The 12389-nt window shown below is 38.3% G+C and overlaps 2 protein-coding genes across 5 annotated transcripts in view; both read left to right on the top strand.

Moving 5' to 3' along the window:
• LOC121517788 (DNA (cytosine-5)-methyltransferase 3B-like) overlaps positions 1-9415 on the top strand; it is a 54690-nt gene extending 45275 nt beyond the window's left edge. For 2 of the 4 annotated variants that reach the window (XM_041799819.1, XM_041799818.1), the window contains exons 17-22: positions 2450-2540; positions 2898-3046; positions 3322-3407; positions 3534-3603; positions 3693-3811; positions 4432-9415. In XM_041799819.1, the coding sequence (XP_041655753.1) occupies positions 2450-2540; positions 2898-3046; positions 3322-3407; positions 3534-3603; positions 3693-3811; positions 4432-4573 (657 nt within the window). In that variant the 3' untranslated portion in view covers positions 4574-9415. Of the gene's footprint in view, positions 1-2449; positions 2541-2897; positions 3047-3321; positions 3408-3533; positions 3604-3692; positions 3816-4431 lie in introns of those variants that run through there. The other 2 variants (XM_041799820.1, XM_041799821.1) reach the window with 2 other exon arrangements.
• LOC121517796 (tubulin alpha chain-like) overlaps positions 1-12389 on the top strand; it is a 1079624-nt gene that overhangs the window by 757063 nt on the left and 310172 nt on the right. The gene's annotated exons all lie outside the window — the stretch shown is intronic.

Here is a 12389-nt window from a genome sequence, read left to right as displayed (position 1 = left end):
TTACTTCAGGAACCCAAAAGTAAATTCATGGCTGAGTTGCTGTTGTTCCTAAACTCTTCCGCTTTCTAATAATATCACTTACAGCTGACTGTGGAATATCCAGCAGGGATGATATTTCACAAACTGTCTTATTCCAAAGGTGGCATCCATCACAGCATCAGGCTTGCAGCTGTAAAATGTAGTTTCTTCATCGTATTCATATTTAAAAGAGAAAAATGCCAAGCAGACCTGACATAGCAGACATGAGAGCAGAGCGGCATCGATCCAACTGATGTGAGGAAGTAAAAACAGGCGGGCAGCTGCAGTGACGTGCCTCAGGGCGGAGGACAAAGAGCAGCTTCAACTTCTGTAAATCCCCTCGGGGACCCTTTCACTTGTTGGTCACAGTGTGTGAGAGAGAGTTTTAAAGGGTCTGCAGCCCTGCTCTCTTTTAGCTGTTATGTAAGAGATTTAGATCATCCCACCTCCACCTCCTCTTTCCTTTCTTTTTGTCCCTTTATTCCTGATCTTTCTTCATCTCCTTTGACTCCTCCCCTTCTCTTATTCTCCTGTGTAAGTGCACCCTGGTGTTTGTGGAAAAAGAAAAGTGTGCAAGTGTTTAAACGGTGGTTTCAGTTAATAATCTTGTTGAATTAATGAACTGTATGAAGAGCCAAAAAGTTCTGAAGACTGCATTTAGTCATCTTAAGATTTAGTTAGACAGCTTAAAGTCTTTGGTTAGAGCCTCTAAGTTTAAGGAGACAACTAGCATGTGCACATCGAGCTGCAGCAAAAGGAAGAAGATCTTTGCAGGCCTGTGAAAGATCTTGCATATCAAAACAACAAACTTGTTAGCAGCTGGTAACTCAACTGTGTGCAGATCTTTTGCTTTTTTTCTAGCACCTCTAAGTTACTGATTTGGAGTTCTCAGGAAAAAAGGGACTGAAATCCAAAAGGGAGTTGTGGATCTGATAGACTCCAACCAAAGCTGATCCCATCTGCAGGCCTACTGAAGATGGAGAATCTTCACTTTGGTTCTTACAGGATTTATTATCACAAGTGTTACATCAATGCATGCCTCATGTTGGCTGTTAACAATCAGATCAAATTCAAAGTGAACAAAAGCTCACACAAAGAGGGAACATTTGATAATCAACAATAGTTTATCATATCAGCAGAACTTTTAGCTTCCTCATCACAAAAGGTTATTTTCTTCTGCAAACACAAGCAAAAACTTTGCAAATTTCAGCTGCTGGCAGCTACATCGGACACCTTTTTTTTATCACTGAGGATTTTAGGGAGAAATTTACTTTGTACAACCAAAGCTGCCAAAAACATAAGGTGGTCACTGTTGAGCTCTGTGATGATTATAGGTGGGACTACATATGTCACCTGCCTCCAGATCAGCCGATAAATTAAGGTGTAGTAGCAGGTTCAGGGCCTGTAGAGGGCAGTCACCTGTCCATGGGGTCTTCAGTTGCAAACATTTGTGATCCTAATGAATCTTAATCTTTGTTTTGAAGAGCTCAGCGAATCATGGTACTGTGATAGATGCCACCTTTGCAATAAGACAGTTTGTGAAATGTCATCCCTGCTGGATATTCCACAGTCAACTATAAGGGGTATTACTAGAAAGTCTAAGCATTTAGGAACAACAGCAACTCAGCCAGGAAGCTGAAGACCAAATCAAGCCCTTCTGTTTGGTAGTCGGATTAGCGAGTCTAGGCTTGACGGTTGCCAGGAAAATGTTACCTCCCTGACTGCATCGTGCCAATTATGAAGTTTGGTGGAGGAAGGATAATGGTATATGGCTGTTTTTCAGGGTTTGGGCTAGGCCCCTTATCTCCAGTGAAGGCCAATCTTAATAATTCAGCATACCAAGACATTTCGGACAATGCTATGCTTCCAACTGTGTGGCAGCAGTTTGGGGAAGGCCCTTTTTCTATTCCAGCATGACTGTGCCCCAGTGCACAAAGGAGGACTATAGAGGTGGTTTGATGAGTTCAGTGTAGAAGAACGTGACTGGCTTATACAGAGTCCTGACCTCATCCCCATCGAGCATCTTTGGGATGAACTGTAATGAAGATTGTGAGCCAGGTCTTCTCCAACATCAGTGCCTGACCTCATAAATATTCCACAGAATGAATCGGCACACATTCCCACAGAAACATTCAAAAATCTTGTGGAAAGCCTTTAAAGAAGAGTGGAGGCTGTTACGGCTGCAAAAGTGAAACCAAACCTATGATCAGGATCTTTGTGTCTCCCTTCCACTCCTTCTGCCTCATCTCTCAAACAAAGGCATAAAAGCCCAAAATTGAATTTTACAAAAAAGATGAGAAAAAGTTTGTGTTTAAGACAATTCATGGTGCTGAAGTTGCTCTTTTTGAGAGGTCAACTCTTGGAAACTATGTGTACGCCTCAGCTGTCATTCCATGAGTCTAACACTTGATGGTGCTGTTGTCTCTCTCAGCTGTTGGAGTGGGGTCCTTTTGACCTGGTGATTGGAGGAAGTCCCTGCAACGACCTGTCAATTGTCAACCCTGCGAGGAAAGGTCTCTATGGTAGGTTTACATCAGAGAGAACAAGCCAGACACTCTGTTCATGTTTTGTGAATCCACAGTGAAGAGAAGTATAAGTTTTCATTTTATTTAAAGGCAGTAGGTAAATAATTTGTTTTCAGCTCCTACCTTACAGCTTTTTATGATGCTTTCTTTCCCTGTGGATGCATTTAAAAAGGGGAATGACCTTTAAGTAAAGCAACTAAAGACACTCAGCTGTATTTAAATAACTGGTCTTGCAAGGAGGCAAAAACATGCAAAACGACTTAAAAAGATGCATGAATACATCAGCTTTGTCATTTTCAGAAATATAGATTATAGATAGTTTCTGGGATTCTGAATAAGTCTTGTTTGCTCCAGAAGGTACAGGGAGGCTGTTCTTCGAGTTTTATCGTCTGCTGAGTGAAGCAAAGCCCAAAGAAGGAGAGGACCGGCCATTCTTCTGGATGTTTGAGAACGTGGTTGCCATGGGCGTTAACGACAAAAGGGACATTTCACGATTCCTGGAGGTAATTTGCAGGAATGCAGGAGTGTAAAACAGCTCAGGAAAAAGGACCACAGAGATCTATGAATACATGATCATTATCAGAGGAGAAGTGCAAAGTTCGAATGAAAACAGAATTCCACATTGCAAGGATAGATTTCTGCACAACAAGAGTGATTTCTCCTTCTGATCCACTGGTAGTCGTTTGGCTCCCGGGAGGAGAAATGATGTTGTCTATTTATGATTGCCTTGCCTTTCTGGGCGATAATATTTTGCCTTTGTGTTTGATTTTATTTGCAGTGTAATCCTGTGATGATTGATGCTATTGAGGTCTCAGCTGCTCACCGTGCCAGATACTTCTGGGGAAACCTGCCGGGCATGAACAGGTAAGAAAACAAACTTTCCTAATAGGCCAAAGATTGAAACAAGTTCTTTCACCAACATTTGATTTTTACAATGCAAGTTAAGCATTTTACAAAGTACACATATGTGACCCCTCATCCCTGTTTTAGGCCTCTTTGTGCCTCTGGGATGGACAAGCTTGAGCTGCAGGACTGTCTTGAGCACGGCAGAGTTGCAAAGGTAAAAAAAAAAAGACAATGAGTCTCAGTTCTTATTCGTAAACGGCTCTTTGTATACAGCTTTTTGACCATGCATTCTTCATTTCAAAGTTTGGGAAGGTGCGTACCATTACGACCCGCTCCAACTCCATCAAACAAGGGAAGGACCAGCACTTCCCTGTCCTGATGAACGGGAAGGAGGACATACTGTGGTGCACTGAGCTGGAGAGGTGAGCGAGTAAAACCTTTTCAGGGGGGACTTTTTAAAACTGCAAACTGCAGTAGTGTAGCTGCTTTTAAATCAATCAGACTTCGTTGATATAAACAGCTTTATCCAGAGAAGTTGCTGGTCTACCTCTGCTTGGACCAGTTTGTGTTTTTATGGAATACAACAGTTAGCTTGTATCAAACATGGTATCTGTATAACACACAATCAAATGCAGAGAATATCTGATAATGCAGACCAGTAACTTTCATGTCCCATGAGTTAAATTCATGTTTTTGTCAATGGAGCCTGGAGGTTTTGTGGAGGGAAACAAGGCGGCTACTGCTGGTGTTAAAATGCCTCTTTAACATACAGGTCTGTCTCAGCAGGGAGCCTTCCTGCAGTGTTGTCAACACTCTTTGAATGACAATAAATATTAGAGCACTTGCCTTTTTATGGCTGGTGTTACAGCCTGCAACCTGAACCCAGTTCAGCTCTATTAGACTTGCCTATCAACAAATGCAAAACTATTTTTACCTATCTGCAATTTAGATCCCAAATTTTTAAAAAGGGCCAAGTTTAAGAAACAGAAGAGGGAAATCTATTGTGATATTTGATTTTAATGACTGTTGTATATTTCTGCAGGATTTTTGGCTTTCCTGTCCACTACACTGACGTGTCAAACATGGGTCGTGGTGCCAGGCAGAAGCTCCTGGGCCGGTCCTGGAGCGTCCCCGTCATCAGGCATCTATTCGCACCTCTGAAAGACTACTTCGCCTGTGAATAGACACCACCAATCACCAGCAAAGAGACCCCTCTAAAGAACAGCTTTCCTTTGTGATACTGGCTCTGACAAACATCAGCCACCAGCCTTAAAAAAGCTTTCAGAAAGAGAAAGAAGAGACACTATGGCCAGAAAAAGGGCACTTTCATTAGGAATAAGTGTCACAGGAGAAGGCTTTTGTGAAACCTGGTGTCAATCCACTACAGTCTTAAAAACATCCTTACAGAGAGATACAGCAAAGGGGAGGACCTTTGCTGTGGTAGGAGGAAAGGGAGAGTCAAAAGCCAGGTTTCTGGCTATTTTATTTTTAAAAAAGTAGGTGGCATGCACAGCAGTTTTAATAGACTTTTAAATACTTTTAAAAATGTTTTTAAGTTGACAACACATAATAGTTGTAAGGAAAAGTAGAACAGCATGTCTGCCCCTGACTGTACAACTTTAAGCGGCCCTGTATCCAACTTTTGAAGTGCAAAAAATATCAGAGTTTGCTCAACTCTCTGTTAAAGTAATGACAACAGCTTGTGTCAAGCAGGCTGCTGTAAATCTACACACAACACTTTTAAAGTCACTTAAACCAAAGTCATGAAAGGGAAAGCCCTAGTTCTCTTCTGAAAATGATATTTTGGTACTTTTAAAGTTGGGTTAAATAAAATACTTGGCAATAGTTGTGGCTCTACCTTTCAACAATTTCGGTGTGTGCTGGCCCTTTAAGAAGGACTCCCAGAGAATCTAGTGTATACAGCATAAAAGATGGGTACAGTTTCTCTGCAGTGTTTAGAGTTTTAAACAAAAAATGGGCTGAAAAGCAATGCTGGCTCAAACATATGCTCTGTTAAAAAATTGCAATGCAACCTTAGGCTATACGTTCTACTGTCTACTCCTGATCAGCTGCGCTGCTTGGGCATGCAGGCTTCGACAGAAATTTTCGTTGTAGTGTATGTTTGAGCCAGCATCGTTTCTTGGCACATTTTTATTTAAAACTCTAAAAAAAACCATGGAGAAGCTTTACCCATCTGTTATGCTGTATAGGCTAGCTTCCCTCTCTGTACAATGAGCCAGTCTTTCTTAAAGGGTCAGTGCTCACTGAAACCTCTGGATGCTAGTGTAACTATTATTGCCAAGTACCTCATATGACTCAACTTTAAAAATACCAAAATATCCCTTTTAGGCTAACTGCTGCTCCACTAGTGTTTCCTGAGTTTAGTTTACCCAAAAGTGTTTCTTTCATCACGACACTGTGAATTTCTTTCAGAAATCAGTTATGATAATAACTTACAACTTAACGGGAAATAACAGCTGAATATCTGTTACTCTAATCAGAAACAAAATATATATATGGGATCATCCAGCAGCAACACAGCCCAGGATTCTTGTCCATTGCTTCCAAAAATTCTGATCTTCACTTAAATCTAGTTTCTTACTTTCTTCCCTGTTGAGCAGCTTTTTCCTTTCTGGATAGGCGTATTTGAAAGAAATCTTTTGTGTTGTAATTGAGCTGCTTTTTATAGTGAAACACATTCAGGATAAGAAACAACTGGAGTATGAGCTAACCTGGAAATTAAACAGGATTTTGCCTTTTTATTCAGATGAGATTATAATTGCTGTCTCTTCATTAAAAAAATATATATATATGTATTTTCTTTTTCTCTTTAGTTTATATGAGTAACAATAGCTTCTTTAGGAAAGTATAACATTTTGAAAGATTATGTTTTTGTGTAGACAGCATAAAACTTTTATGTAGCAATGTTGCAGTCTCCCTCAGAGCCACAAACAAATACTTGAAACTATCCAATGCAAAATAATCAATGTTTATCCTACTGTAGATGTTTAGATTCCACTTTAAAGGGCTAGTTTAGCATCTTGAATCAGGGTTGTATGAGTTACCTGTCAACAGTAAACACATTAGCTCAGCAGATGCTGGCAGCATGGCTCCTATAAGGAGAGAGAGAGTAGGCATGGAAGCAGGCCTTCATAATATAACATATGTGTATGTTTGCTCCAGGATATTTTGCTCATGGAAGACAGTGTTAAAAGCAAAGTATGGGTAAATGCATAGTATATGGAGAAAAATCACAGCATTTTACTTGTCTTCTAGCAGGTCCTTGCTTCTGCTAGAACACAGGATATGCGGCGTGCTGAAGAAGTGATACAGCAAGGGGGGTTGCTCACTGAAAGTAAAGCATTATGATTTTTTTTAAATATAGTCCACATGTACTCAAAGAAAAATTGCATGAAGAAAAAGATGCATGTGCTAACCAAAGCCCTCATATAAGCATGAGTCGAAATAAACCTCCATATTTTTACCACATTTACAGCAGACTACTTTTAGAAGACAGTAACAGTAAGCCTTTGCAGTGTCACAAAGTACAATTAACAAGCCCCCAGCATTTATTATGTATCAAGCAGGCATCTGCAAAGTTGCCTATATTTCCTTTCTTCATATTCATCTCTCTACTCCGTGACCCTACAAATGTTTTCCTTAGTGGTGTAACCAGCTTATCCAACACCAGTTAAACTATGACACCGTTGTGTACATCATACAAAATAAATGATAAAAACTTGGCATTGAAGTTAAATCTTTTGGCTATTTCATTCTGGAACTTATAATTGTTTTATTATCATTTAAAATTTTACCTCAGTTTTAAATTAGGTCCATGTGTTTTTGCAAATGACCTCTAATGGCCCACTTAGCACGGCCCACACTTGGGTAGTACTCTGCTAAGTTATAAAGCCTAGATTCCATGCCTGCTCTTGCCCTCCCTCTCCTTAAAGGAGCCATGCTGACCAGCACCTGTAACAGTATGACCTCACTTACCTCCATTGTTTACATGCATTCATGAACTGAGGAGTCTTTTCAATAAAACCTGCACTTCATAAGGTGTTTTGCTAACCAGTGTTGTAGTTGCATGGATGACCTTGAGGGAGAAAAGATGTTTAAAAATGGTGATGCCCTCTGGCCATGCACTGCTGCATGCTCACATGTGTGAAGCATGCATTGCAAAGCAGGAAGGCATCGCCACTTTTGAAGCAGTGTCTCTCCCTCAGTGTGTAAAAACCACCCATGAGATGATTATGATGGCTTAGTGATCTATAAATACGCATTTTCAAGTGCATTTCTTATAGAAAAGACTCCTCAATTTATAGGACGAAGGTAAGCAGTGGAGGGTGGAGTAGAGGGATCTCTCACTTTGCAGCTTGGGTGCATCCTGTGAGGTTGCACCTTTTTTTGGCTAATATTACGGATGAAAAGATACCACTTATTTTCAGACCAAGTACTAGTAGTTAGATTTGGGAACTCACGATATCAGTATTAAAAATGCAAATACAATTTTTGAAACTATTTGAAAGTTTGTGTTATTTTCATCAGACATTCTTTACCCTTCCTCTTGACTGTTTATCAGGGTATAGTTTGCAGCCTGCTCTACTTTTGGCACCTCCATTTATGTTAAAATGTCTCCAAACTGCAGACGTCACTTCAACTTGCCAACCTATCATGCTGTAAAACAATATCAGGTACAGAATCTGCAATTTTAACATACTTACTATCACCAATTACCTCGTACAACCCCACTTAAAACATACTGAACTATCTGTTAAAAATAGTATTATCTAGTTTTTTGCAGTGGCTGATATCAGTGGACACATGTGGCTCATTTAAAATCAGGAGAGAGAGTTCAAAAGGGGGTTTCACAGCTTTCAAGAAACAAGAAAATGGTGGGAAACACTGGTAAATGCACATTATTTTGTGAACTAGCACTGACTCCTTTTCCTTTAAAGGACTTTTTCCAGTTTCAGAGATTTTGACGAGAACTGCCTTAAAAAGCGTTTTTATTGCCTGGCATACTCTATGCTAAAGCTTTAGCATGTTCACCAGAAGTGATAGATATTTTACTGTGTGGTTTATCTTTTTTAACAAGTTTTTGATGTGTCTAGTGGACCGAACTCACCGAACTCAGTGCAGTTTTTTTATAAACCTGTTGTTTTGTTTTTATAACTGGATGGTTTTTAAATGCTGTCACCAAATCAAACTAAACGGGCATTACCTCAGACAAAGGGGGCAACTGTGTATCATTCCTCCTGTAGGATCTCTCTTCTGTGAATATATACTGTAGCTTTCTGCTCCCTCATGCCCTGTGTATATATAGCTTTTATTTTTATCACTGGAACTATTTTTAAACAATGTTTCATGTACTGTATTGGTAGAAAGGTTTACAAGTGTTGAAACTCTCTTGTTTGACCAATAACAAAAAAATGCACAAGCTTTCTTGAAGAGTTTTTCATTGAGACACAGACAACTTCAGTGCTTAAAATTCCCCTAACAGTGCCAATGGTGACTTCTTCAAGTCTTCAAGTGTGATATTAGTCCTTCTAAAAACCAAAAAGTAATTGTTTACATGCCTCACTAATACTGCTGAATGTTTTTGCTTGAAAACAGACCATAAAAATAGTCTAGGTTTTCTTAACTTTTAGTAACAACTAAAAACTTTTGTATTGAGAACATATATTTACATGATATAAAGCTTGCTTGAAATTTGTAATGTTATAGCACGATATAGAGCATAGTAATCAATAGCTTTTGAAATCTTGTGTAGATTAGTGTGTATTTGTAGATTTGAGTGTGTCTTATAACTAAGTTTTTAACTAGAACATTTTTATGCTTTACTTTTGCCCAGAGTAACATTTTTAGGATTGTTTCTTTTGCTTTTTTGCCTTTTTAAAAATCTATGGTGCAAACATGTTTGAAAGAACAGATTATGTGCTATTTTTATACTTTATTTGATGTATTTTTATGTTTGTATACTTCTTATAGCAACCTATATATAATTTTTACTCAATAAAACGCAGCCTGGCTGATTTAAAAAGTCTTTTCCTATGTGAGATGTGTATGTTCATTTGTTTGAAAGGTCTGAAAAGGTTGATAAGGATGCAAGAAGGGATCATTTACTTTGGTTGTTTATCAAAGACCTAAGTAATTATTCAGGAAAAATAAAAACTGTCCATATTCTACTGTAATCTGCCAAGTTTATTGTTTGTTACAGGACAAGGCCATGCCAATGCCACATCTGGGTGGTGAATATCCCAACATTGTTTGGGTCAGAACAGGAAGAAAAAAATAATACACTAGTTTGAAAATAATGTTTAAAAGATGCAAGAGTGGGGAGAAAGATACGTCGTATTTATTAATTTATCAGATGTTGAAAATAAAAAAGGAGTCAAACTTTTTAAAAATGACTTTACAGTAGATGCAAAGTGGAGGAAAATCTAGCCGACAGGTTTAACAAGTGCTCTGAGCCATGCAAATTTTGGATGAGTGTTACCATTTATAGTGCTTTCAGTGCATTCAGAAAGTGTTCAGACCAACCTAACTTTTTCAGTTTTATGTTGCAGCCTGATGCTAGTCATTTAAATTATGTTTTTCTCTCATTAATCTGCACTCAGTACCCCATGGTGATAAAGTAAAAACCGAATTTAAGATATTTTTGGAAATGTTATAAATATTAAAAACTTAAATATCACATTGACATAAGTATTCACACACTTTGCAACAGGGTTGCCAAGTCTGCAGTTTTCCTGCAGAATTTGGCTACTTTTTTCGTACTGCCACAGGTAGATATTTTTTACCCATTTTTGATGTCTTGTGTATGAGCATCTAATAATTATAGCAGAATAAACAACTTTTTTCCCAATCAAATACAACTAAATCTACCAAAAGAGAAGCAGGAAAATCATGGAACATGGCACACAAAGAAAGAACTGCTGTGCCATACTGGCACACAGACATTCACGCCACACACACAGAAGCAGCACACCTGTGCACCAGTGTTGATTTTGTCGACTAAAACTGACTAAAACTGTGTCAACAGCCTTTTTTCTATGAGAAAGATTACACTAAGACTAGCCAAAAATAAATCTTTGATGACTAAAACTGACCAAAAGTAAGTTTAGTTTTCACCAAGATAACTAAAACTAGACTAAACTAAACTAGACTAGACTATCTGTCAAAATAAAATGCATCTGTACCTATTCTGCCTCTCAGCGGTTGAAAACAGGGACCCCAGGTTTTACATGGTGCATAGAACACACTACATTGATTTGGTACCAGATCTGGGCAAGTGAATAAATGCTTTAACTAAAAGTTACGACTAGAATGTAAGGACTTTTTATGAACTAAAAGTAGACTAAAATGTTTTTAAGTTTTTGTCTACTAAAACTAGAGTAAACCTATTAAGAGTAGAAATGACTAAATGTGACTAAAACTTTGGTTTTGGGCTAGTTTGTATTGGCTGTTGGGCTGGTTTTGTCTCACAAACCCTGCTTTGCAACATTTGAAATTTAGCTTATGTGCTTCCCATTCTCTGGATGTTTACTGAGATATTTCTTCTCCTTGATTGGAGTCCACTCGTTATTAATTAAACATGATTTGTAAAGGCACACTCCTCTCTCTAGAAGACCTCACAGCTATAGAGCAAAAACCAAGCCATGAAGGAACAGCCTGCAGAGCTCAGAGGAAGGACTGTTGACAGGCACAGATCTGGGGCAAGGCTATTTAAAAAATCTGTTGCACCAAAAGTCCCCAAAGAGAATAGTGGCCTACTACCTTTAAATCTACTCCAGTTAAATTAGTAAATATTTCTTTTACAATGTACTTTAAGGAATGAGTAGATACTGTGGAGTTGTACAGTTAATGCAAACAAAACTGCCACCCAGACTGACTGTGACCCCTAGGTGAAAATGTTAGCACAGCATTAACCGTTAGCCATTAGCTTCAACCTTTGCTTTCTCTTAACCAAATTTAAAATTTGAATAACATAGCCTATGCTATGATAAAAACAATGTAAAGACCAAGCACATAGATGAGGGAACCATTTATTCCCACAATGACTTATTTTAATCTATAAACGTTTTCTTAAGTTAGTTTATGTATTCCATAATCTGGGTTTTCAGAGAACTTGTTCAAACATTTCCCAAAGCCCAAACTTCTCATCAAAGCCAAACTTAAATTTTATGCCTGACAAAATTTCACAATAATAAACCAGTGTCTTCCTTTGTTGTTGTACTGTTGACTATTGAGGGATGTATATTGCTGCTTACAAGATGCTATATATCTACAAAATCATTATAATTAAGTCAAGCATAAAATTTACGTTTGGCTATTAGAACTTCAGGCTTTGGGTGTTGTTTGTGTACGTTTTTTGAAAACCTAGATAATGGGGGAAAAAACATGTTAACTTGAGCATAAGTTTGTACATAAAATTAATAATTGTTGGGAAAAACAGTTCCATCATGTGCTTTGTCTTTACGTTTAGTTTTTATCAAAAAGCTAAGTTACCTACATGTTAAAATTAGTTAGGAGCTAATGGTTAACGCTAATAACTAACGGTTAATGCTATGCTAACGATTTTACTCCGGTGTCGCTCAGTCTGGGTGGCAGTTTAATTTGCATTGGGAATATGACAGATGTAACATTTAAAACCTTCAGCAGGATGGCTTACTTCCTCGTTTGAATCAGTAAAGTATTTATTTTTTATCGCAAGTGTTAACAGAAATGGAATACCATGAGGCTATACTTCCGAGGAAGCTAAAGTTAGCGTCACCTCTGCGTGAGACCGTGCTAACTGTAGCTTATTTAGCTCGCCATGCTAACAGTTCTCAACCATGACATTCACGCTGTTTTTAAGGAAATAATGTGCTTTAGACGACATTTGTCGTAATTGTCACACCACTATCAACTAAGTACGCTTTAACCTCTAATTTTAACACATGTATTTGTTATTTTAAGGTCGCGACTTGATTCGGCCGTGGTGTAGAGGTGATTGGG

This window comes from Cheilinus undulatus, linkage group 11 (genome assembly GCF_018320785.1).
Source record: "Cheilinus undulatus linkage group 11, ASM1832078v1, whole genome shotgun sequence".
NCBI lineage: Eukaryota > Metazoa > Chordata > Actinopteri > Labriformes > Labridae > Cheilinus > Cheilinus undulatus.
This window is presented reverse-complemented; position numbering and strand designations above follow the sequence as displayed.